The sequence below is a fragment of the Telopea speciosissima genome, chromosome 7 (assembly GCF_018873765.1).
Source record: "Telopea speciosissima isolate NSW1024214 ecotype Mountain lineage chromosome 7, Tspe_v1, whole genome shotgun sequence".
NCBI lineage: Eukaryota > Viridiplantae > Streptophyta > Magnoliopsida > Proteales > Proteaceae > Telopea > Telopea speciosissima.
In genome coordinates this window covers 19,383,257-19,410,712 of record NC_057922.1, presented here as the reverse complement: position 1 = coordinate 19,410,712, position 27,456 = coordinate 19,383,257, and the positions used below count along the sequence as shown (strand labels likewise).

Below are 27,456 nucleotides of genomic sequence, written 5' to 3'. Positions count from 1 at the left end.
TCAAATTTTGTGCACAAGTAGACTCTCTATGATCTCAAATCTCCCTAGAGAATTTCAGCACTATCTAAATTTTTTTATATATGAAAAAAAGCAAGTCAAACATAAGAGCTACAATTATCTGCCGGCCAAAGTATATGGCAGTAATTAAATACATGTTGGATTATGATTGACTTTGACATGTGGTTAATTAATGTAAGATGGATTGGGATGCATTGGTAAGCTTGGCAACACACTAGTACAGTCATAATTTTTTTTTAACTTTTGGTTTCCCCCCTCCTCAGGGCAACAATAAGATTGCTCCATTGCGACCTAGTGGTCGTGGGTTCGAGTAGGGAAACAGCCTCTATATGAAGCAAGGGTAAGATTGCATATATTATGAACCTCCCCAAATCCCGTAGTAGCGAAAGCTTCATGCACTGGGTATGTCCTTTTTGGCTCTTTCCGCCATCCCCCCTCTCCTCTCAGCTCAAGGGAAAAAATGTATGAATAGAAAATTTTCATCTAAAGGCCCTAAAGGCCCTATTTGTTTCATTGTAAGTTTTTCCTATGAAAATGACATCTTACATGAAAATTTTTCCTGCATGTGTACTTTTTTCTCTTTTTCAATGATTATTTTTTCTATTTTGAGAAATAGAAGAAAATCTTATTTTATAGGAAACTTTCCTTTTCAATCATTTACATGAAACAAATGGAGCAACAAGAAATCCTAGAAAATGAGGAATATTTAATTTTCTTAGAGCCCAAGTAGCACTGTAGCAGCCAATGTTATGATATATTGATGTCACCTAGTAGTCCAAAAATGATCAATAGTAATGTTCCATTTTGATTTTCCTGTGAAAAGCTTAGAGTTTTTAGGCCATGTGAAAGAACTTTAGAGAGGAATCAGTTTTGAATCATTTTGATTCGATGAATCTAAACATTTGAACTACATTTGTTTTTTTTTTTGTAATTATTTTCGGTAGGTATACTCTATCCTATTCTAAGGAGGGGAAGAAAGATGAGAACCAAGAGGCTCGAAAAAAAAAAAGAGAATATTTATTTGATTTGATGAATAATCTAAACATTTGAACTACATTTCTTCTCTTTTCTTTTTTGACTTAAGGCCAGGGGGACTAGATCATTTTCTAAGACTAATCTTCAGATTAGAAGATCTGATAGTGGATCTTGCAAGACATGTGCATTGGATTTATGCTTTTTGCGGCATGAGACAAAAGGGTATTCATTGTTTCGGAACAATTTTTTTTTAGGGAGGTGGGAGGAGGGGGTCTCAGTTAGTTGGTATATATATTTTAGATTTTTACACGAACTAATTATCAATGATCAGAAAAAGTTTCAATCTTTCCCTTCTTGGATGTCTCTCCCCTTTTTTTCGGCCTTTGCTTATTATTTAGCATAAACATAAAGCTACAAATTTTTCTTCTTTTTATCCTTTCCTGTTACAACATAGTGCTATAACACATCGTGCACCGGTTGTAGAGGCCATGTGCACCATGTGGGACCCGCTATACCACATGGCCTCTGTAGTACCGCACGATGCAGTACAGCACCGTGCTGTAATAGGAGAGGATAACGATTTGGATAATGGTCCCTCTTTGTGGAGGGTTCATAAAATATTTTTCCAAATATACTAACACTTAATCTTATTAAGATGACCATATAATAATAGTCCACTAAGAAGATATATATATATATATATATATATATATATATATAAGATTTTTCTGGTAGTGATACTGCACTAAGTAGATGTGATATTAATACATATATCTTTCTCCTAGTCTTAGATGCTCATTAATTGCATCTTCCCACTATATAGATAACATATTATTATTTGTGTTTCTCCTTTGTTTTAGATGTTCATTAATTGGCATCTTTCTTCCTTACAATTTAGTTTTCTAATGGTTGACATCTTCACTCCTAATTTAGTTTTCTAATGGTTGCCCCTAAGAGATTGCCTATAGTACATACTTAAGAGTGGTTTCCATGTCTATTTTTAAAGATCCATTACAAAAAAAAATATGTCAACTTTACCATTCAAATGTTGCTATTACCATCTACTTGATTGTTTCAATTAAAAAGTAAACAAAAAAAGGAGTAAATTACACGTCACCCTCTGGTTTTTCCCTGGTTTTTAAACGAAACTCAAATCACTCCCTGGTTTAGACCCCAATATGACAAATTAGTCCCTACTGTTAGTTTTATGCTGTTAAGTGATGATGTCAGCCAATTAAATAAATTTAAATCCCTAAACTACCCTTGACCAATGTTGAAGATGAAGGAAGGGTAGTATTGTAAATTTAATTTTAAAGTTTTAGTACAAGGGTAAAATAGTCTTTCATACCAATAACTAACAGCAGACTAACACCGTTACTGTAGAGGGGGTGATTTGAGTTTTTTAAAAAACCAGGGGGTGATCTGAATTTCTTTTGAAAATCAGGGGTAACGTGTAATTTACCCCAAAAAAATATATATAGAAGATAATGAAGCTAGTTGTGCACAAATTTGAGTGCCAAGTAGACTCCCATGTGTTAGATATGGAATCTATGGGTGAACATCTAATTAGGCCACATAACAAGTTGGATAGAGGAATTTGAAGGTCCCATGCTCTTTCATATATTGAAAGGTTAGAAGGAGAAAAACCAACTAAAATGACACAAATGAAAGAGCAAAAACATGAAGTCTGAACATAACCTTTACATCAAAACAGAAAAAACTATCTAATCTCTAAGAGTTGGAATTATTTATCTCAATCGGTTAGAGTTTCCAAGCGTCTGATAGAATTTTTACATTGTCTGATTTGTCTCTCTAAATGCCTTCAAATACCTTAGGCTACGTTTGGTTGCAAAGGAAACTAAAGGGAAGGAAAATGAAAATTTTCAAACTTAAAACAAAAACTTTTGTAATCATTATCCCGTGTGATTGTATATACTACTTAAATTTCTTACAGTATTTAGTAATGATACATTTTACATGTAATTTTTATTTTACTTTTTAAACCAAAGAGAATTGGATGCACATGTAGTAATAATTACAAAAGTTTTTTTCTTTTTTTTAAGTATAAAAACTTCTCTTCCCTTCTTTTTAATTCCACTTGAAACGAAAGGAAGCCTTACGGATTCAACATATTGCATTTCTGCCCGCCATTAATAAATTAAATCTTTTTCAAATTTGATATACCCACCGACCAGATAAAGGTAATTGGAATCACTTCTGAGCTAAGAACCACAATCTATTTGCAATCTTGTCTATGTCCTCTCACATGGGGCAGTGAAATGATCACCCCACTCCTCCCCTCATGCCCGTGTACGATCTCCCATTGCCCCCCCCCCCCCTCACTAGCACATGGCTACATAACCTGACCTTGCATGATAACACTTATGTTTCTGGGTCATGTTTCTATTTCATAAATGATTTTTGGTATTTCTGTTTCTGCACTAAATTTCTAGACCAAAAAAACACATTTCATAATGGTAAAGTAATTTTTATATATGGGCTAGAAAAGAGGCAAAAACGTGTTTGTTATGGGCCATTACATTGGCATTGGCAGCCCACAATTACCTTTAAACACCCAACCCAACCCACCCACCTTGCCGTTTCCCACTGCTGTATCTCTTATCTTACTGTTCCCCCTAGCTCTGTGGCATGTATATATTTTAGGTAGAAGTTTGGGTAGACAACAGCTTCCAACAGCTTCTATACCCATCAGCCCCCAGGAGGCCAGGACCGACCGATTATATACCCGACCTAAACTGACCCGTTAACCCGACCCTTTAATATTGTTTGAAGTTCTTATTTTTCCCTCCAATGCCCATAAACGAAAGATTTCAAACACCAAAAAATGCATGGCATGTGCAACTATGGTTGCTAATCCTTAATGCAACCCATCATCATGTTCCGATACTTGACAGGGGAGAAATACTCTCTCAGTGTTCATTAATATTTCATAGATTTGTCATAGTATTTATTAGGATATTAAACAATTGTAGTCTTATACTCTATAAAAACCTTAAGATCTGATGATAGGTGGATCTCAATGAAATTTATGGTCTTCATTTTATTGGTATCCCCGTTTGACCCATTTTAGAGACCAATTTTAGGGTTGCACCGTTTAGAACCCATTTAAAGATCGTCTAAAGTTAAACAGGTCCATAGCCTTCTTAAGGCCAGGTTAATGCTTGATTCTAGTAGCCCGATTATAGCCTGAGACCGATCGACCGATCGACCGACCGTATGTAAACTGTACTATGCCCATCCAAGCAAAGCCCAATTAGCTAAATGGGCGGTCACAGGGTTTGAAATTGGTTAAGCCCGATTAAGCCCGACTGAGACCGACCGATTGACACCCCTGGTATAAACCATAAGGCATGGACAGGGTTTTATGAATGTGGTCAGCAATTCCGAGTACAAATATGGTGAAGAGGATTCAAGTACTGAGAACCTTAAGATCTATTTGTCCATAAAATTTGAGTCCCATTTGACCAGATATTGAGTTGTTCAGATAATAAGTTATTTATTTCTCATAGTCCAACACAAGATCATGAACCTCATTAAAAAGCCCATCAACCTCTAGGAGAAAGATTTATCAGCTCTCTCATCCAGCCTTTCCCCTCTTTCACAGCCAGACAGAATTTTTACAAAGACACATTCTAAAGAAGCATGGAGCAATGACTAATCTCTCTCTCTCCTCAAAATATTAAAAAAAAAATTATTATTTTTTCTTTTCTTGACATCCAAACATTGAAGTGTTTCACTTGTTTTCTATGGATCACAATGAATTTACTTCGACTTCATTTATTATTAACAGAGAATTAACTGTGTAATTCTCATTTTATTTTATATTTTTTTTTTCTCTACTCCAATCATTGATATCCTTCTTTCAAACATGAGAATGTCATAGAACTTCAGTCAACTAGCATTGATTCCAAGTTTACTTTATATACTTTAGTTGATTTTTATATAATAAATGATAGGTTTTTTTTTTTTTCTGTCAGAAAATACTAATCCATTGAATATTAGAAGCCTTCAAACTTCAAAGTTCAAAGCGAGTGCACTGATAAATGTAGCCACTTCAAATGTTTTGAAACTGCAAATCTGGCATCTTATCCCAACCCTAATTAATTGCCAGGTAAAGGTGAGGAAGACTTCTTCAGAGAAAAGAAAGTCTTCTTCAATATATCATCCATTAATATTGTTATTGTTTCCCCAAAAATGGAAAAATGATGTATTTATGTCCATTTAACCAACCATAGCTTATCCAAACCACTTAGAGACCAAGAGCAAATTTCTTATTCCTTTTTTTTTTTCTTCCTATTTTCTGTGACTTTCATTAAGATCTCATTCTCCAAAGACTGAAAAAATGTTGAAATTTTGATATGGAGAATTCTGAAGCTGAGTAAGTATCATTTGCATTCTTTAAAATTAAAAAATCCTATCCATATTAATGCCCCTTTGAATGCTCTCTCATTGGCCCCCATGCTGGTGCAGAGGCTACACGATCAGACAACAATCTCTTACCCACTAAAGAAAAAGATGTGTCCTTCAATGACCACATTTTTTGTTGAATCCTTAAAGTATTATGGAGATAATAAATTGATTTCAAGAAATGACATAGAAGGCTATCCGAATTTGACCAAAGATGCCAAACAATCTTGGAAAGTAAAGTAGAATTATGAGTGGAAGGGTCACGGGAACCCAAGCCTCTTCTCTCCTTGGATTGGCATAATCATTGCCAAGAAATCCAACGTAGTGGTAGATGATCTTGTGTATCTTTCCAAAAAGAAGGTGCTTGTGATATGAAACAAGCAATCTAAAATGTATACAAACATAATTAGACATAGAAAACACAACTTACTTAATAAAACCTCTTTTTCAGCGTGTGAAAGAAGTTTTGATCTTTACTAAAAAAAAAAAAAAAAAAAAGTTTTGATGTCCTATCCCTTGCATTTTATTATCTACCTTTGTTGAAATACCTTTGAACAACGAGGATATAGGATGTCTTTTTGTAATTTTGACTGGCAAATGGCAATGCCAAAGCTAAAAAAAAACATTTGCATTTTTTTCCCGCTTAAATTTTTTTTTAAAAATGGTCCAATGAAGTACCTGGTATTTTATGGATTTGGATCCTCTGCAGTGCGATACAACATGTAGTACACCATCTGACGATCTGCAGCGCATGGGCATGCAGCCCAACACACAGGTGGATTGTTGGGCTGTGTACCGGTACGCTGCTGCGCTATAGAGGAGCCCCACACGTATTTGATATAGGAGGCTCAATCAGTCAAGAATCAAGACTCAAGATTCAATGGCATCTAATATGTCCCTCAATCACCACCCACACAGTCTATAGTCTCTTCCTTTTGCCCTTTTGCCCTTTTGCCCTTTTGCTTTCTTCTTCAATACCCCACCTTTGTTTTATTGCTTTTGCTTCAACTTGGTGTTTTTTATTCCCTTCCTTCTCTGCTTCCCTTTCCTTTTTTCTGAAACCACATCTCTCTCTCTCTCTCTCTCTGAACAATGAATACACATACAGGTATGGCATCAATCCAAAAGTGGTCAGAGCTTCCAGGGGAGTTGTTAGACAAGATTGCGAAATCCCTTCATCTATATCCAGATTACATTCGATTTCGAGCGGTTTGTGTTTCTTGGGAATCTTCTTTACCAAAGACTCCGAATCACTTACCTCGCCAGTTTCCACTGTTAATGCTTCCATATGATCAGGAAAACGATAAGCCCTGTGTTTTCTTCAGCCTTAACGAGAACAAATCCTATAGCCTTAATTTTCCCCTTGAGTTCCATAACAAGTTCTTTCGTGGAGCCTGCCATGGTTGGCTTGTTATTGTAGATAAAACTCCCTCCATTTCCCTTTTCAATCCTTTTACCAACACCCACATTGAGCTTCCACCCTTGTCCCTTAACTCAAAAGGGTTTGAATGTTTGTATAAGATAGTGTTGTCATCAAGTCCTAATTCATCTGATTTCATGGCCATAGCCATAATTGGGGATCGTAAAAGATTTCAATTTTTTGGTTGGAGAGATCGTATGAAACTAGCATTTTGCAGATATGGAGACAATAGATGGAGTTCATTGAAGGAAATGCCTCGAAGTACAGGTAATGAATCTTCATACATAGATGTTATATTCTATAAGAAGCAACAAATCGTTGCAGCAAAATCAAATGGACTTTTTGTGATTATGGACATTATTGGTGGTCATGGAAATTCTATTCCTGAGATTAAGGTAATGCAGACTCTGCAACCACCGGATTCAGTGTGTCTTGATCATAATTTGTATCTGGTGGAGTCTAACGATGAGTTATTGATCGTAAATCGGTCAGTGGAAGTGTTAAGCTTTGATAATTGCAGAGATTATGATTACAAAACAACTGGTTTTTCAGTTTATAAGCTAGATTTGATCAAGAACAGCAGTGGCAGCTACAGCTGCAAGTGGTCTGAGATGAAGAGTTTAGGTGACCAGATGGTGTTTCTGGGTTTGGATCCATCTTCATCTTTCTCCACCAGTGAATTCCCTGGATGTAAAGGGAATTGCATATATTTCACTGATGATCTGTGGGATAGTCAATTGGAAGGTGGTAGCAGTAGAGGATCTGATGTTGGTTTGTTTGATATGAGTGAACAAAAAATCAAGCCATTGCACTGCGATCCCAGAGAACTCAATTGTCTACCACCAATTTGGATCACACCCACTCCACTTTAATCTAAATTTCATTAATTGTGGATAGATGCAGAGTTATAGATTTGGATATCCTTTCTGTTACTGAACATGTCTGAAGTCTGATTCATGTTATGTTAGTGAAAACAAGAATGCTTGTTTTCAAATCTGTACAGTTATTAGAAATGTGAATGATTTGGGTGATAACAGGGCTGTTGTCATCTCTTATTACATGTTTAGTACTTGTATTAACAGGAAAATTGCTTTTGGAAGAGGATAGCTTTGGGAATTCTGTATAGATTATGGCCTAAAATCAGAAGGATTTCTTTTTTGAATCTTTATGCATGCAATTCCTTGTAAATAAAAAGAACTCTGTCCAGGAGTGTGGTCTAACCGCAGCACTCCCACGAGTCAATCTCTCTCCTCTCCATATGAACAGACATCTCTACCCTCTTGTTTTTAGGAGGAGAGAGATAGACACATGGAAACTACTTCCCATACTATAAACACCTCGACTTTTAGCAACCACCAATTTAAGAATTGGAAAAAAGAACTCTATGGGGGAGTGTGGTGTATATGTCTAGACAGAGAGGGAGGCAAAATGACCACTCGCCCCTTATGAAAGTGAAGATACCACCCATGTTGATGTTGTTGCATGTGTTCCCATTGGCCCTAGCATATGCTTAGGGGCCACGCTCGCCCAACGGAAAACACTTGCTTTAAGAATAAAAGCATCCACAATGTAAGAGATGAAATTGCGGATCAAATGAAGCTCAAACTTTGTAGGCACTTTTCTGCTGATGCTACTTTAATTGGATCCGGCTCCTCTCCAGGGAGGCCAGCGCCAAGGGTGTGCCCAGGGGGCATCCAAGGGTTGGGCCGTACCGCACACAACTCGGCGTATGCCTATGGATGTGTGCCTAAGCGTGCTCGGCTCCCTGGAGAGGAGCTCAATTCCTTTAATTTCATGTTCTCGGCTAAGGTGTGAAATAATTTATAATTTTATTTTTGATAAAAAAAATCGTTGCTTGGTCGCATGGCCATTGTGCCAACAGCTGGGCCAATGGTAGTGAACGCATGGGCATCGACCAGTAAGGGCAGGATGGTCTTTTTGTGTACAAAGATAAATATGGTCATTTCACATTTTTTTTCTTCCAATGAAGATAAATATAGTCATTTCATATGTGGACTCGAAGAATGTGAAAAACAATGATTGATTTTGATTATGAGACAATGATAAGTCATATTTCAATTATTTTTGAAAATCATCTAATATCTTAACTTTATAAAGGCAATTAAATAGATAGAATATCTAAATCACACCTCTATAGGTATATTTAGAACTTGACACCATCTTTTAATTGCCCCTTGACACCATCTTTTAATTGCCCCAATCTTATTCTCTAAAGATTTTTAAGATAAGATTATAAAACGGTTCACAAAATAAAATTGAAAGTGACATATCATTACGTGAGAATCAAAGGATATCATTGCCAAATACATAATTTTGGATTATACATGTGAAATATTATTATTATCTTCATCAGAAAAAAATAAGGTCTCATACCAAAAAGATCAAAAAAAATAAGATTATAAATTATTTGACACCTTGAACTGTAGATAAGAAAATCCATTGTATCAATGTCAAGTTCTAAACACACCTATGAAGGTGTCATCTATACAATCTCATGAAGTCAAATTATTTAGTTTATAAATTATTGCTAAAAATAAGGTTGGGGGGAGGGGGTACCACGAATTCTAGTACATGGCATAGTGCCCGTGGTTTGAGGTATCGTTGTCGTATCACTTGTATCAGGCAAGACATATCGATTTTTGCTAGTTTTTTATCTTGATACTATGCCAATATCGTATCAGTGACACGGTACGAATAAGAGGTAAAATAATCAAAAATCCATTTTTAAAGAGAAATCAGAGGCAAATTCGTCTAATACAATATCGATACTATATTGGTATCATATCGGTTTTACCGGTCTCCGATACCCGATTCGATACCGTGAACTAAAAGTCTAAAACCAAGATACTGCCGACCCGTGAGTCGTGACCCATACACTTTGAGATTCTCATCCTCTGCAGAGACATCACCCACGTATTTGTGTTCATGGGACGTCCTGAGACTCTGACTAGTGACGCTCGAGTCTTCAGGACTTCTTCGATGCTACGTGATATTCCTCGGCCAAATAACCAGGAGAAAGTTTCTCAAAATAGATCTCAATTCACATTTTCAATCCTATACTTGATATCTCCGCACTTGGATTAGAATCTTTGATCATAAATAACATCACTACTAATAATACATAAAATCCCATAACAAAATATTCCAATCCAACGGCCAATACATTATTCTTTATCCAGATCCTCCTTCTCCCACCGTGACTCTTGTGGGACCGAAATCCTCACCTCACGTCTTGCCTCTTGGTTGGTTTGGAATCATCCCTACCGAATCTCCTGTCGTCTGAGCTCTGATGGTAAACTTGGATTTAAGTCAAAATTGGATCAGCCACGTGTCAATCACAGAATCAAACCTGTGAAATGGTCTGCACCAAGTCGTGTGCATGCTCGCCACGTGGCAGACAAAAATACGCACCATGGCGGCTAGATATTTCATATAGAATAGTCTTAACAAAAAATGACAGACTGTTTAGGACACGTGGCGTAGTGCGATTTGGTAAGAGAGAAGGCGTTGATGTTAACGTGCGCCGTAGACTCGACTATTATGATTAATGGTCTCACCTAATAGCATATAGCAAAACACGTGGACCAATAGAAAGAGAGACAGACTTAGCTGGAGAGCTCTCAGCCAGGAATTCCAACTATAACTTCTCAGCCACAAAAGCAGAAAACACCATTTATTTCTTACACAGCAAAGAGAGCTCTCAGTCTCAGCCACACTCTTCTCTTAGATAGAAAGTTCAGAGAGACAGCAAAGTCTATCAAATTCAAAGCAATCTTCTTCACTGTGATTTGGGTTTTCTTAGCTTGAACCATTTCTCTATTGATTATCCACAACAGGGTTTTTTTTCAAAGACTTTGGATGTATCAGAGGTGTGTTTTTTATTGATTTTCTATGAGATTTATGTTTAAATCTAAGCTAGGAAGTAATCATTAAAAGATGAGTATTTCGCATTTTAAGATTTGCAGAGCTTTTACACTCTTATGTTTGCTTGTTCTTGAAAGACAGGTTTGATTTTGCATATTTACTCTCCATCTACAGTATTCGTTTGAAGTTAATGTTCTGTTAAAGTGATTCTTTCTTTGTTGGGGCTATTGATCAGTAAGAATGATTCTTGATGTCTGTTGTAGTGGTAAAGTAGCATTTGTAGATACTGATTTGAATGCTTTCATGATATTCTTGATCAAAGATTTACTGTTTAGCTTTTTGGGCAAATATCTTCAAATACTGAAGTAATTGTTGGTCTATTTGTTTGTTATGTTCATGTAGTTGTTTTATATCCGTTCAGGACTACAAATTTCACATTGTTTCCAGTGTTGGCCAGGGTAAGATATGAAAAAATTCTGGGAATGACATCTCTTTAATTATTCTCTTTTCAGAAAAGATCAAATGGACTGCTATGTTGGAGTAGAAGCTGATATTGTTGTTGTTCCAAAGCGTCAACAACTATCATTTAGATTTCCATCACCAGACTATTGTTTGCAGTGGGAAGTGGCTAATTCCGAAAATTTTTGGTCTGCAAATGAGAAATGTGTTAGTGCAACAAATGTGACAAACGGGGAAGGCTCATGTGATGAAGTTAAGGTCCAAACATCCATTCATGGAGAATCATCTACTGATTCAAGTTGGTGTGAAGAGTTACCATTTTTTGATCAAAGCCCAGCGAATCCAGAAGCTTCTCTAGACATGATCAGACCTCTAGGCAATGAACCGGATTACCCGCTTGATGACACAGTGGATCAGCCGGATGACATTTTCTTGTACAAGCATTACCTCTGGCGTTCATATAGTACTTGATTTAATGCCTGTATGAAATTATGTAGCTTACTAAAATGCTTAATTTGTTGGCTGTGCTAGATGTATTACTTTTTTTTTCGCTTGCATCTCAGTCCTCATCTTGTTCTCTTCTTGCAGAAGGTCAATACTTGAAACTTCTCCTGGCATGGAAAATCCATACAAACCTGTTAGCATGCATCCTTTGCTTGATCGCAGCATGATGCCATCTGAAAATATCTTGACGGACATGATAGCGGAGTTGCAAAGTATTTCAATGAACGTATCTACCACAAACATCTCAAAGAATCTTAGTATTCATACCCCTTCATCAGGAGACTGGGAGAGAGTAGAAAATACACCACATTTTATGCCATTCGATTCAGGGGAAATGAAAGATTGCTCAATGACAAAGGTCGGATTTTTTATTCACAAACAAATTGGTGAAGCACTATAATGCTATATTTTAGTTATGTTTTTCTTTAAAATAACTTTTCATTTTCTCTGAGGCTTCTGATTCCTTTCTCTTGGTAAGTGATTTTTTTGAGAGAAAGCTGTTGAGATTCTACTTTTCTTTTTGTTGAATTAGTGAAAATACTATGTTGTATACTTCCTTTTCTCCATGTATATTCCATTAAGTTTCTACTTAAACACCAAATTTTGGATGACAAGGTCAATTAATTTCTGTAATGTTTCTACCTTTTAGGAACCAGTAGTACCATGCTTGATCCCAGCTGAACTAAACAGCCCTCACAAAGTAGACAGACATTTGAGTGCTGGAGGATCTTTAGAGGAATCTGTGTTGCAGGAGCTTGAAGTGGCTATGGCACAGGTTAAAGTAGGAATCCTGAAAGCTTTAACAAATCCTTTTTTATTTATGTTAGAAATTAAATTGATGATCCTTTTTTTTTTCCTTTTCAACAGTTGACCAAGAGCATACGTCTTTGCTTTCGTGATGCCCTGTACCGCCTTGCCAAGGGCTCAGAACAATCACATATAGTAAGTCAAGCTCGAAGTGGAGAGATTACCCAGGAAAAACACTCTTTGTCAACAGTTCATTACAAAACACCCAGGTACACTTTATGACTGCTTGTAATCAGAGGATTTCCCTTTTATTGCTTAACATTGCTATCATTAAGAAAGAGAATGACTAGAGATGTGCAACGCCAAGGGCTCAATCAGACACAGGACTAAGGATCAGAATAAATGCATGAATAGGACAAAGTTCAAACTAATCTGAAATCTCTATACCTAAAGATTGGGTGGGGGGGTGGGGGTTGGTGTTCACTAATTACATACCTGACCCTCTTAGATATTGCTCAACCTGGACTCATCCTGCTCAACGAAACATCCATAAGGCTCACCAATTTTACATGGTTAAGAGGTGAGCAAGTGTGGGTGAAGTGGATACCCAGAGCTTGTCATTTACCTTACCGGACCTTTACCCAATTACATACCTGACCCTCTTGGATATTGCTCAACCTGGACTCATCCTGCTCAACGAAACATCCATAAGGCTCACCAATTTTACATGGTTAAGAGGTGAGCAAGTGTGGGTGAAGTGGATACCCAGAGCTTGTCATTTACCTTACCAGACCCTTACCCAATAGGGTCATACCATATCATAACCATATGGTCCAGGGTCGGCCCCAGTTAATCCCACCACATTAGCATGACTATTTATATCCCCATATGAACCTAATAGCAGCACTTTTGGAAAGCTGGTCTGTAGCGTCTTTGTGAGTGTGGTCCACCTCCAATTATAGCAAGATATTCAACTTAGAATCCACAACCTATGACTTCCTGAGGAGTTAAGATGTGTCCACGGACATGAAGTTGGGGAACTACTCCAACAATGACAAACAATATGTATCTAATCAAACACCATCATCTAGTCGCCCATAGTAATTAGAACCTCATGCACCAACATTGTGTTGAAACTACAGTAAATCCAACTCTCCAGCCGGCCTTAGTAGGCTAATGGAATTTCACCACTCCAGACTTTGAGTACTCTACTTCCTGCTGGGTTTCCCTGAGTGCACACATGATTAGTTTTCCCTGGTCCAAAGGGATGTGGGGCCATTGGCCAGAGTAGCTAAAGAGAAACTGACTAATCCAGAAATTTAAGTTACTGTTCAAACCTTGCTTTCCTAATAGCATCCAGAAAGATAAGTTACTGTTCCCTGATCCAGAGGGATTTGGGAAAAGGATGTCCTGAATCCAGATTCTAATGTGGGCTCCTTTTGTCTGTTATGTGTCTGGCCCAGAGAGGTTGTAAATGGAGGTCAGTTGCATGAATATCTTGACCCAAGCCTTCTCTCTTACTTCTGCAAGATTTGTTTCAGACCCATTAACAAGCAATGAACTGGATCATGTCAATCATATGCAATTCCGTTTAAGATATCCAAATCAGGAAATTTTTGTTTTTAATCATCCTGTATATGTATGCCTTTTTTATCTCCATCTTTACTGCATTACAATCCCTCACACAGGCGGACTTAGTTTCAGGTTTGGAAGGGTGAATCCTACAGACTATCAGACTAATGCCATCGATTGGACCATTGCGAAGCTCATGTTTGAAAAGATGGACTGTGACACGCATGGTATTTCTTCTGCAGCATCAGTGAACTTAAGCAAGGAAACTGTCATGACAGATGCATCACCAAACTATGGCTTGAATCGGACACCAGTGCCTCTGTATCCTCGTTGCTCACTGCTACCACATGATGCTGGTGTTTCCATGTTAGGTGGAGAGAACAATATAATGATTGATTTTTAATGAGATTTAAAGCCCAGAAACAGTATTAGGATTGGAATGTAAATCTTCTTTTTTTATTTGTTGAGCTACAAGAAAGGTGGATGTGTTTCGTGTGTGTGTGTGTGTTGGGGGGGGGGGGGGGGGTTGTCTTGTGGGATGCTGAAGACAGGAGAATCCAACCCTTTGACTTCGTAGGAGCCTGTACTCTACTGTCAAGGCACCAACCAACTGATTATGAAGTTATCTTCGTGTAAATTAAATGTAAAGATGCCTTAAAACCAAGATGTGGCTATAAATAATGTCTTCTTGTTGCAGAGAAAGGTTTTAAAATTTTAATCCAAGATTTAATCCCCATTTAGCCATAGGATATTCAAGATATAATCTTATTTGTTTATATGTTTAAGATACCAAAATCCTCCTTTTATGTGAAGAGTTCTAATTTGTATAGAACTTTTCCTTTTTGTATCACAGTTTAAGTAATTGAACTCTTTTTAAATTCTATAAATAAATTACCAGAGCCTAAGCCATTCATTCTATGCTGAACGGCTAGACATTCTGATCCATGAAAATGCACATGGTATCAAAGCACTAAATATCATAATAAAAGGGTTTTTGGGCTCACTTGGATCGAACATTTCTCTCTTTTTTTTTTTTCTTCCCTTTCTTTCTTTCTTATTGAAGCAGAGACAAACTGAGTCATACATTTTTTAATCTCCTCCATCTTAGTTTCTCGATGACAAAGAAGATGATAAATCTAGCTTACGGTACCAACAAGAAAGAAGAGACTTTATCAACTCTTGGATTCATGGCCATCTCTCAGAGATTGTTCTTTGTGTCATTACCAGTTTATCTACAGTAAGAGAAATCCAGAGTACATTAACTTGGTAGACACGCAGTCAGTTCATGAGTGCTCTTCATAAGCATAAACTTGGACTTCAAGCCTATCTTGATGGAAAGAAAGAGACAACCAACCAGAATCTTACCTTTTTGTTGGTCAGAGAGGCATTGAACAACAACATAAGAGGAAATCAATGCAATGAAAATGGCTATAATCCTTTTAAATGAAGTCCTTGATCTATCCTAGAAATATGATGGAATTGATAAAATTCATATTAGTGATATGGTACTAGTCTGTCTATTTCTCGTTAGGGTATAAATGTACATTATATTCTTTAATTTCAGATTCTAACGCCTATATTAACGGCATGAACTTACATGACTTTAAGTTGAAAAGTAAGGGGTGTACGTGATATTTTCAAGGGGTACATGTGAAATTGTCAAAACCTTAGGGGTGCATGTGGAATATTAGGTCCATTTTAGGGGGTATGTGTATTTAACCCAAAAGAATTTATTATCATTCAGTCAGTTCACCAAGGATGATCATGATTCATGACTGCATATTTGAATTTTCTTCAGATGGTTTTTTTTTTGTTTTATTATTAAGGAAACAGTAATGGGAAAGCTGATAGTAATAGGGAATAGGCATGTCAACCTTCACAAGCTGGGTAGTGGCTGTCTGCAAGCTTTGGTAGCCTTCAGATCTAGAAAAGCTCCAGAAGAAGTTAGGCCTGTCCGACTGGCTTTTATTTCAATTAAACAAAAATTTCTGATTTTTCCTTGGAAAAGATTCATTGCATGAACCTTGTTTGAGGTTTTCTTGAACAGAGCCAGGACTTCAACATCGATAACATCATCATATCACCAATCAATTCAAAAAGATGCACAGTAGGAAATCCAAATTCAACTGTTAACGCAAACATTAAGAAACAAAACAGATTCAAGCAAAGATGACACGGATTTAACGTGGTTCACACACCAATTAGGCGTGCTATGTCCACGGGAGAACCTGAAGATGATTCACTATGTAATGAAAGAAAAATACAGTGGAGATCTTTCTAGAACACTAAAAGTCACAGCAAGAACTCTTCCCAAAAAACCCTTACATGAAAATCCCATACCTCCAGGCTTGGGCCGACCATTACAGACCTCACAAAGTTTCCCCTTCAGGTTGCCACCAAAAATGTCGGAGCAGGGCATACTTCGAAACGGGTACAAGATTTCAAGACACATAATATCAACTTGGATAAGAGGCCCACAGTTGCTGAACCCACACATAACACCACTCTTTTGAGCCACTATGACTTTGTTTCAAGAAGCTTGCCTTGCTCTTCCCCTCAGAACCATAACCATCTCTCAACAAGCATGGTTGATGTTTTATTTCTCCACTTTTGTTTCAAACTTGTAAATTTGGATGGTTTTATCAGCTGCAAGCATCAAGCAATTATACATATGTATTACCATCTCTTGTAAAACAATAAAAGCAACATCTTTAAATAAAGGATAAAAGATACTAATAAACTGAAACTCTACCTTCAGCTGCACTTGAATGCATTATGAGGCTTGTAACTTTATGTTGATGTCCAGAAAATTGTTTCATCATCAATTAAGAACAAAGCTCAGTTAGCAACCCCATTTTTAGTTCATAGAATGCATGAAGTTGCTAAACCCAGACATAATGCCTCTGTGTAGCGATTACGATTTGCTGCCACAGCTTGCCTCGCTTCCCTAGGCACCACATCCATCTGTCAAGAAGGGTGGTGGATAGTTTATTTTTCCACTTCCATTTCACACTTGTAAAGCTGGATGGTGTATCACCTGCAAAACATCAATTGATTATATATAGTGAAATCAGTATAAGGAATCTGAAAAGTCAAAGAGCAGACCTATGTATTACCATGTGGAAAAAAATAACAATAGTAATGTCATTCAATAAAGGCAAACATTTTTTTGTCGCTCCAAATCTCTTCATTCACCATGATGTGACCCTATAATTGGACTCTTGAGCAGGTGAGTTTCATCATTAAATCCCATCCCCTATTGAACGAAGTCGAAACTAACCTTCCCCAGTCCAATCCAAGGGTCAAATTTCGTGGATTAAGAGGCTCTCTCTCCATCGTGGGTGAAGGGAAACTTGGTCCTTATATAAATGATAAAAGATACAAAACGAGAATGAGACTTTTACCTTCAACTTCAGTTAAAATGTATTATGAAGTGTTGTAACTCCATGTTTAGAAAATTGTTTCGTCATCAAATAGCTAATTATTCACCTTGCCTTGTGATTTCCATGTAGATATTATGTGAAACCTACAAATATAAGATCATCAGTCATAATGCATACGAATGTGGATGCTCAGGTCAATCAATATATGAGAAAAGGATATATTACCTACAGAGAGAGAGAGATTGAACTGAAATGTGAATTCTACCTCTCCCATGAATTTGGAAGAATCTAAGTCTAAGTGATTTTGAGAACTAAGCAGTAAGTATCATTAACCAACTTAAATGAACACAAATATATTACATGTTAATAAGAAATCTATGAATATAGAATCTTTTAGATGAAGACAAGGAACATAGTAGCAATTAACCAGATAAGTGGGTAAAATGAACTAATAAGGAGCCTAAGTTCAAGAAATTCCTACTAACATCTAACAGTTTATTCAACATAATGGCATTCAAACTCTAAACACAACGTGCAAACTCTGAATAACATTTACAATCTGAGGTAACATATACAGCCTGAGAGCAGAAACCAAGTCCAGTCAACATAATGAATGCACTATCGCTTTAGGCTTGGAAATTTTGAGGTTTCTGAATTCTCTCTGCCAAGTGAATACAGAGTTGTCAGATTCCTTAGCTCCTCTACCAAGGAAGCATTACACATTCTCAATGAACCCAAGCACAATATCAATCAGGTAACCAAAATTTAGTTGACCAGTACTGTCTTAATGATTGTAAACTCTTCAATTGGAATCAGAAGTCAGAACAGAAGCTTCTTATTAGGTCAGCTACCCAAATATTGGCTGGGAAGTTAGTTGATCTTATTCTAGGTGTATCCTCCCTTTCTATAAAAATCAAAGGTACAAATCTGCCTCTATATCTAGACCTCCTGCTTTTAATGAATTCCAATTAAGGTAGTTGACTCGTAGTAGGAAATCAGTAGGTAGAAATCTACAGAAGATTCTGTTTTTCATCATTTTTTTTCCTCACCTCATTTTTTTACTTATTCACCATTTGACATTTCGAATATGGTTCTGACCCACACCTATTAGCATCATCAACCATTGTGTCAAGCAGCAAGGATGTGAGAATATGACCATTGTCTTGGAAATCACAGGAAACTTCACCAGCTAGGAAATGAACCTGTTTCATTGGAATCATATTTCAGTTGAACCATGAATGATTAGAGTTTGCGGGTTCAAAACTTGGAAACAGTTTCTCCAGAAGCAAGTGTAAGGCTGCGTACATTTGCCACTCCCAGACCCTGCAGTAGCAGGAGCCTTGTGCGCTGGGATGCTCTTTTTGTGAATGATTAGAGTTTAATACAGAGGCTTCAGCTTGGGACTACACTTTTAAGGTGATTTGAAAGTCAATTGATGTCTAGATGGAATCTCCTAACACTCTTTTGGATTTATTATCATATTTACCCACTGCTTCAAAAGATATATTCATTAATTCTAACTTTAAGTTAGGGTAAAAAGTGTGTGATTTATGTTGTAGCACACAATAATTCAAATCCCAACTCAAGCTACATTTTCTGAGCATTAAAGTACAGGATTGAATCAAATTTGATTGGGTTTCATCGGGTAGCTCTGACTAATAGGAGCTAGAGCTACAATTTAGAAGATGCCAGTGTAATCATACACTCTAGACCTGGCGTCTAATCCCATCTGTGTTCCTCCCCACCCCCCACCCCACCCCAACCCCAAAGAAAAAAAGAGACGAAGAAAATCTTAGTGGATACCTTAAAGGATCAGGAAAAAGTTGCTTTTCAAGTTTCAACCACTGGCCTTGGTGTCACTGCCAATACACAAATGAGATAAATTTAAAATCAAAATAGTATTAATAATGGTAGGCCTTGCTCTTTCATGCGATTAAATAGAATGTATATCGTAGTCTCTTTTACCTATAAAAAGTGAATAAAGTTGCACCACCAAACACATAATAATTTTAATATGTTCATGAATCATACCCATACTAAACAACAGGCTTGATCATGCAAACAGCTCGCTATAGGAATATATCAACAGCTCTGTATCGGGCTTTGGATCACCTCAATACTCAAAAACGAAAAATCCATAAGCGATAAAATGAGAGCTCAGTGCATTATGCTTGTTTGCTGAACCATCTTCTTTCCCATTAGCTTGCACTGCAAACAAATCCTCACACAGGCCTTCTTGGTTCATGAACGAGATCCTACAGAAATTTAACAATGTGACCCATATACCCGTGAATCAATTCCCAAATACAAGTGCGCACACACAAAAAACCTGATCACTTGTTCCTTACTGAAATATTCCTTGTTCTCCCACTTAGACTAAGCAGATTCTCAGCAGCTTGAGTTGTATAGACTGGTTAAAACTTGAACAGATGATCCAGTACGGCTGAGCAAGGATTCAGAATATTGATGGCACATCTGCCGGTGTGCTTGTTACCTAGTCAGTCATTAGCATATAGTTAGTTCGCTTTTCATTAGACATCAAAATCAACATTTTTAAACTGGGTTAGATGAACATTGATTTGGACAACTGTAAAATACCTTTCATCAATCAAATGATATGGATATATGAAATTCATGAGATGTCAATAATAAATGCAACAGGAGATCAGATTTGGCCCTCGATTTTTAGTGAGAACCAATTTAAGGGAATAACTTGGGTCTGGCCTACAGAATTTGTAGAGCAGATTGGGGTCATAATGACTTGCCATGTATTAAAAAATGAAGGAAAAAAAAATAAACTAAAAAAATATGACTTACATAAATAAATACAAAAAAAGAGTGTGCCCCTGTGCACGAGACTCCCGCTACTTCAAGGTCTGGGAAGGGCAAATGAATGCAGCCTTACCACGTTTCACGAAGAGGCTGCTTCCATGTTTCAAACCCACAACCTGATGGTTGCATTAGCATGCCAAGGCTCGCCCACTCTAATAGTAAACAGGATATAGAAGACTGTGTTCGAGGTGGTAAATGCAAAAAATAAAAAATAAAAAATTGGAATATAGTGGTGGTGATGTTGTGGATTCCTCTGCCACATCTCCCAAATTTCTCCAAGAAGAAAAAAAAAAAGAGTATCCCAATGCACGAGACTCCAGCTATTGCAGGGTCTGGGAGGCATCCACAACATTACCGCCACCATATCCCAAATTCCTCTAAGAAGCAAATGAGATAATTACTAGAAAATTTTAAAATTAACCAAGGAAAACAAAAGTAACTGCTAAAGAAATAGGTATGGTTGTAGAAACAACTTAGTTGGTTAAACCATGTAAAATTGGAATCTTGAAAACAAAAAGGTTAGTGAGAGTTGTAAAGAAGGGCATTCTTAAACAATAACCAAGTAAAAAAAAAGAGAGAGAGAGAGGAGCGGACCTGAAGAAGATGAAGTGGAATTTTCTTTCCACATACAGTCTTTTGGTATCTTTATTCCTTCAAATAAAGAGGATTGAACCCAATGGAGTAGTAGCTCAGTTGACTTGAATGGTAGGAGCTGCCACCAAGGAATCTGAATCTTTTACAACAAGAACTCAGGAAATCCCAAGAAAGAGAGAGATCAGGACAACCTTAATTTTCAAGTACACGCTGCGAGGTTTCCAAGCCCATTGAGTAATATTCTCAAACCTGGACAATTATCAATTCTCACTACTTCAAGTGCAATGAGGTGCTGAATCCCAAGGAAGACAGATGAGGACAACCTAAAATTTCAAGTACACGCAATGCAAGGTTTCCGAGCCCATTGGGTAATGCTTTCAAATCAGGGCATTTCCGTACACTCAGTGTTTCCAGTGCAGTGAGATGCTGAATCACTTCCGGTAGAGATGATAAATTAGAGCAATGCTGAGTTTCAAGCACTTGAAGCGATGAAAGGTTTTCCAGGCCCTTAGGTAATGCTGTTAAGCCTGGACACCCGAAAATACTTAGCTGTTTCAGTGCAGTGAGGAGTTGAATCCCTTCCGGTAAAGATGTCAACTCCTCACTACAATTCCGAATTTTTAACTCAGAAAGTGACTTGAGATTCTCAAAGAAGCAGTCTGGCAATCTCACTAGACTTGGACAGCCATCGATGTGTAGCTCTTCTAGTGTTGAAGGAGCAGGGAAATCGGGCAGAGACAACAATCTTTCAAGACCATCGATGCGCAATTTTCGGAGAGTGGTGAGATGTCGTATTCCCTCTACCGAAAGCATTGACACTGTTGTCAGGTTAGGGCAAGAACGTAAGGACAAGTCCATGAGATGAGGAAACATCGAAGACAACAAATGCAAATGATTATATTGTCCTTCTTCTGCTGCTTCCGATTCTTCTTCTTCTACTGAGATTGTCCATCTGTCCAGATTTCGCAAACGCTTGAAACTAAGTTCTTCTAGCAATGGAAACAGTACCATTAATGGTTTTCCTTCTCATCTTCTCTTATTTCCCCTCACCACCATTTTATTGCATATGGACTCCAGGGCAACTAAATCAAATAGTTGGAGACGCCTAAGGCAGGGGAATTCACCATTCAGTGGCAAACATTTGAGATTAGAACAAAACTCTGTACAAAGTTCCACCAGATTTGGGAGGAGGGAAGAAGAGAGTATCATCCAACGTGGCATCTTGACGTCTTCATACACCCCTTCTTCTGAGATTGTCCAACTCTCCAGACTTGAGAGAGACTCAAGAATAAGTTGTTCTACTGATGGAAATAGTACCATTAATGGTCTTCCTTCCCCTCCCTTGTTGCCTCTCACCACCACTTTATTGCATATGGACTCCAGGGCAAATAAAGACTCTAGATGGAGACGCCTAAGGCAGGGGAATTCACCAATCAATGGCAAGCATTTGAGATTAGAACAATTCCCTATACGAAGTTCCACTAGATTTGGGAGCAGGGAAGAAAGAGAGTATCATCCAACGTGACATCTTGATGCCTTTGAAAGACCCAATTTCTTCTCCTCCTCCTTCCACTGAGATTGTCCAACTCTCCAGGCTTGACAGAGACTCCAGAGAAAAAGTTCTTCTAGCAATGGAAATAGTACCATTAATGGTTTTCTTCGTTCCCCTCATCCCTTATTGCCTCTCACCACCACTTTATTGCATATGAACTCCAGGAATATTAAAGAAATTAGACTGAGATGCCTAAGGCAAGGAAATTCACCAATCAGTGGCAAACATTTGAGATTAGAACAATCAAATATTTGAAGTTCCACTAGATTTGGGAGAAGGGAAGAAGAGAGTGTCACCCAACATGGCATCTTGACACCTTCGTAATAGCAAATTTTCAGCTCCTTGAGATTTGGATGTGGTTGGAGATTCCCCAACACTTGTTCGTCTTCTAGCGGTAGCCTACTGCACTCTGTCAACCAACACAATTTCAAAGATCGAAGATCCAGCCATCCTTCAACATTGCTTCCTCGGCATCTCTAGCATCTCTCACATTTCCAAGCCCATCAATGCATAAAAATCCCTAAAGCTGGTTTAGACCATGCAACTCCCCAAGCCCACCCATTACTTTTTTTAATGATCTTTTCCTACTATCATTTGAGTCACCCACAATGAAATATCCCAAAGTCTGAAGAGAAGCCAGCTGCCCCAACCCACATGGCATGTATTTCAGAGAAAATTTGTTTTTCAATTCAAGATGTCTAAGGCAAACCAATTTTGTCATATCTCTGGGCCACTCATTAAAACCTGTACAATATTGAAGTCTTAGTGTTTGCAGATTATATAGCCTGCAAATAGAATTAGGGAGTGCTTCAAAATCATTGTTGGAGAGGTCAAGGTACCTTAATTGTTCCAAGTAACCTATGGAACTTGGCACATGTCTCATTCCTAAATCTCTTAACTTTAACATGCGCAAGCCTCGCAAACTTGAGACAAATCCATTGCTAATTCTCAACTCAATGAACTCATCACCTTGCGAGTAGAGTGTCCGTAACTTTTCGGGCTTGTCAAAGGGTATCGAAGTTCGATGATTTAACATGTCTCCCTCTTTTCCATGACCCACCATGTGTCTGACTCCCTCGGGCATCGAAATTGGACCATTTCCCGAGTCTACATCCGACCATTCGATCCTTGCAACGCATCATGCAAGACTATGCACAAGGTCATGCATTTTTCATTCCTTAATGTTGCCAAATCTATCTTCTCTTACCTCTTGAAAGAATGATCTCCATAATAATTCCCTGAAATACCTATTTCCAATGTCTTCTAACATTACATGACTTCCTCTAAGTGCTGGTTGGATGAACCCTAGTGCTGTCCATTGATGGTTCAAATCAATAACATCAATTTCATGATCTTGTGGGAATAAAGAATAATAGGCAAAGCATTGCTTCAAATGGGATGGCAAGTGGTTGTAGCTTATCCTTAAAGCAGGTAGAATTTCTCTTTCTTGTTCACCTAAGTTCCAAATTTCAGTATGTAGGACACCCAACCAATCCTTTTTGTTTCTTTTAAGGCACAACAAACTTCCAAGTACCTTCGCAGCCAAAGGCACTCCTCCACACTTTTTCACTATAGCCTTCCCTATCTCAACTAGCTCGGGATGGTTTGCCTCTTTTCCTTTCCCAAATGCCCGTTCATTGAATAATGATTCACAATCATTTTCATTTAACCCTTCCAAAAGGTAAAATGATTTAACCGGGTGCATGATTGATGCAACCTCTTGACTACGTGTAGTTACCAAGATCATAATTCCACTTGCCTCACCTATTAATAATTTTCTTAAGTCCTCCCATTTGCCAGGATGTTCATTCCAGACATCATCTAGGACAAGCAAGTATCTCGTTTTGGATAGTTTTACCCTAAGTAGTTTTACCCTAAGTTCTGACTCTGGTTGATTTTCCAGAATTTTATTAGCAAGGTGCTCAACATTAAAATCAAACGAGACACAGACCCATATTCGCAAGTCAAAATGAGTCTTGACCCTTTCATCATTATACACATACTGAGCAAGTGTTGTCTTCCCTAACCCACCAATTCCAATTATAGCAATGACCATGACATTCTCTTGATTAACACCTGAAGTTAACAATTCTACTAAATTTTCTTTATCCTTATCTCTTCCCAAGACCTCAGATCCAATTACAAAAGAGTTGGTATGTCTCCTATGGTTATCATTGATGTCCATATCTATACTTTGAGTTGTAAATTGAGATTTAGCTCGAACATCATCCTTTTGAATACGATCTAACCTCTCCATGATATCCTTTATTTTATGAGCCATTTTGGAATGAAATACAAGTGGATTTGAACCTGAAAAATATTTTGAGTACCTGTTTTGATACCATGTTGTTTGGAAGCTCCACTTTCTGTCGCAAGGCTTCCGTTGCGAATTCATCCAACACATCTTCAGCATCGTAAGCTACATCCTTGAGCTTCCTCAACCAATCTTTCACCTCATGGTTCATTGAACCCTTCATTTCTGCATCTAATAATACGGCATTGACTGTGGATAAAGACTCCTCAATCTTCCTCAGTTCCTTTTTTACTTCAGATGCAGGTCCAATTTCTTGGATGAGGAGAGAGCCTAAACCCAGTAAGATTTTGGATGCAAGAGGTTCGGCCATCCTTTCTTGGTAAGGAAATCTAAAATGTTCTTGAATTTTATTGAGAAGTTAATGGCAGTAAGAGAACCCTAAGAGGATGGCAAGATACTAGATAGATCACAAATAGGAAATTTATAGTGGAGTAACTCACAAAGGGTAACTTATTCTTTACGCGGAGATTTGCAATCGGTTGATTGCTTAATTATAGGGGACCACCACCACCGACACAGTGAGGCAGCTCACATGATGAAATAAAAGGGTTGAAGAAAAAACAATGGTTCTGCGATTAGGCAGAAGACCGACCATAAATCAAAGGAGGCGTTTTCCTCAAATCAGAAATAGTAAGGGGTGTCAATCGGTCGGTTCCGTCTGGGTTTGGTGCGATTTTTTTGGTTTGATTTTTAGAAAATCGAAACGAACCAATAAAGATTTTTTGGTTTTGGTTTCAGTGCGATTTAGTTTCATGTCGATTTCGATTTATGATAACGGGTTGATAGTGGTTTGGATTCGATTCGGTATCGAATTTTTTAAAACAAGTTGGGTTCAGTTTGTGCCTATTTTTTTCTCTTTCTCTTTTCAACTACAAAAAATATTCCATTAGCCCTACACTTGAAAAGGAGATCAATGGAAGAAGCCTTGTTACAAATCAATTTCCCTATTTCCATAACCTCATACTCATTGATTTGTAATAATTTTCCTTATAACCATAAATTTGCCCATTAATATTGAAATCAATTCAATTATTCATAACCTTATATTCATTAATATTTTTTATCGGTTTCATTTGGTTCGGTTTTCGGTTGGTTAACAGTCGGTCCGGTGCGATCCGATTTTCAACCGGTCCCATCATACCCCAGTCCAAAACCAATCCAATAAGGATCGATTCGATTCGATCTCGGGTTTTTTGGTCGGTTTTGATCGCTCTTAATGGTTCGGGCTAGGTTTTGACACCCTTAAGAAATACTATGAAGAGATAACTCACAAATTGCAATTGCCCATTGTGAGTTCTTCCTCCATGCGGGAAATGACCGCCTTACCCCCACTCGGGCAAGGCATTCGGACAGGGATAAGGCGATCATTTCCTGCCTTGTTGTGTCTGCGCAGCACAGTCCTACCGGGCAGCTCGACAGTAGACTATCCAAATTATGAATGATGTAAGAGTAAAGGCCCCCTACCTCCTTTGTAGGGTATTACCTGATCCCACCCAATCCATTGCTACCCTACATCTCCGACTAAATCCTAGCATGGTTCCTTCAAGGCTGAGTTAGAAGTAGGTTGCGAATGCCAACTTGCTCTAGTGGTATGTGCCATATGTTCCATACTTGTTGCAGTAGGGTCTTAGGCTGGTCTTGTGTTCGAGTCCCCCTACCACAGGATTGAGCTCCTCTCCGGGGAGCCCAGCACACCCAAGGAGCATCTAGCCGTTGGGTTGTGCTGCACACATCCCTAAGCATTCACTGAGATGTGTGCGGCACAAGCCAACCCTTGGATGCCCCCTGGGCACTCCCTGGGTATTGAGCTCCTTGGAGGGGAGTCGGATCCTCTATAGATCGTTATCCTCTTTTGTCCGTTGCCCGAATAGCACCTGTTGTCCCCTCACATGGGGGTGAAATGACGACTTAACCTCCCTGCCTAAACACACTGCCCGAGGGAGGTTAAGTCGTCATTTCGTGCCCCATGTGAGGGGACAACACTGTACTGTTCGGGCAGCGAACAACAGAGGATAAAAATTTGATCCCCTACCACATTAGTCTGGTAGGCGAGCGGCCCCTCACCCCCTCTCAAGCCCTTGGGCGTCCGATTCCCTATCAAGGTTAGATTACCTGGTGGGCCACTGATCCAAAATACCCTTCCCACACACTTATCTTTCCCTTCTTAAAGTAATTCATTACCTTTTATTTTGGGCACAGAGCCACTGTAGTGGTATCCCATCACTTGTGGGGTCATTTGAACCCTAATCAGAGCATTGTAGCAACCATTAACGCTTTGATGGTGGCCCCACGTTGATTGCCGTTAGGTCAATCTGGTCATTTTAACAGTATTTGGCACCATAGACATGTGGCATATGATTATTGGTAAATATTATTATGGGCCCCTACTATTATTCCCCGGTCCTTGATTTGCACTCTAACGTGTTCAACTTTGTAACATCCTTAGATAATGGACAAACAATTACCCAAAAAAAAAAAAAGATAATGGACAAACGAATATTCGTTAACGCTCCCCCTCCAGCTGCCCTCTCCTCGGACGCCTGAAAGGGACGTTCTGTGTTTTTGCACACCACGTAAGGGAGATCAATAGTTGTGCTGATTTTTTGGCAGAGTTTCTTCATGCCCCTCGAGTGCTTTTTTTTTGTATAGATAGTCTCCCACCGGCACTCTCCGAGCTAATTAGGAATGATGCCGCTAGGAAGAGATACCTTAGATTGTAATCTCTATACTAGTCTTTCTTATTAATATAAGCTCCCATTTTTCAAAAAAATAA

At 38.2% G+C, this 27,456-nt stretch overlaps 3 protein-coding genes across 7 annotated transcripts; 2 read left to right on the top strand and 1 right to left on the bottom strand.

Annotated features, from left to right (window-relative positions):
* The first annotated feature begins 6,495 nt into the window (after nucleotides 1-6,495).
* On the top strand, nucleotides 6,496-7,714 carry LOC122666694 (F-box protein SKIP23-like). The gene has a single exon (XM_043862740.1). It carries the CDS (start codon nucleotides 6,514-6,516, stop codon nucleotides 7,711-7,713), a length of 1,200 nt encoding a protein of 399 aa, XP_043718675.1. The 5' UTR covers nucleotides 6,496-6,513; the 3' UTR covers nucleotide 7,714.
* Nucleotides 7,715-10,966: 3,252 nt separating this feature from the next.
* On the top strand, nucleotides 10,967-14,449 carry LOC122668323 (protein LNK3-like). Its single transcript, XM_043864910.1, has 6 exons — nucleotides 10,967-11,091; nucleotides 11,239-11,619; nucleotides 11,774-12,047; nucleotides 12,339-12,464; nucleotides 12,557-12,705; nucleotides 14,141-14,449. The coding sequence occupies exons 1-6, from the start codon at nucleotides 10,967-10,969 to the stop codon at nucleotides 14,409-14,411; spliced, it is 1,326 nt and encodes a 441-aa protein (XP_043720845.1). The 3' UTR covers nucleotides 14,412-14,449.
* Nucleotides 14,450-16,043: 1,594 nt separating this feature from the next.
* On the bottom strand, nucleotides 16,044-25,072 carry LOC122666691 (putative disease resistance protein RGA4). 5 transcript variants are annotated; one of them, XR_006333702.1, is made up of 4 exons: nucleotides 17,413-17,774; nucleotides 16,761-17,045; nucleotides 16,470-16,654; nucleotides 16,044-16,134 (listed from the first exon to the last, which is right to left on the bottom strand). XR_006333702.1 is itself a non-coding variant. In XM_043862735.1 (3 exons), the coding sequence occupies exon 1, from the start codon at nucleotides 24,780-24,782 to the stop codon at nucleotides 23,541-23,543; it is 1,242 nt and encodes a 413-aa protein (XP_043718670.1). In that variant the 5' UTR covers nucleotides 24,783-25,072; the 3' UTR covers nucleotides 16,917-17,045; nucleotides 17,413-17,534; nucleotides 20,818-23,540. The 5 variants fall into 5 exon arrangements, 4 of the variants coding, with proteins under 4 accessions (XP_043718670.1, XP_043718672.1, XP_043718671.1 ...); XM_043862735.1 differs by lacking the exons at nucleotides 16,044-16,134; nucleotides 16,470-16,654 and adding an exon at nucleotides 20,818-25,072 and having other exon boundaries at nucleotides 16,917-17,045; nucleotides 17,413-17,534; XM_043862737.1 differs by lacking the exons at nucleotides 16,044-16,134; nucleotides 16,470-16,654 and adding an exon at nucleotides 24,700-25,072 and having other exon boundaries at nucleotides 16,917-17,045; nucleotides 17,413-17,534.
* Between the last annotated feature and the right edge of the window lie 2,384 nt (nucleotides 25,073-27,456).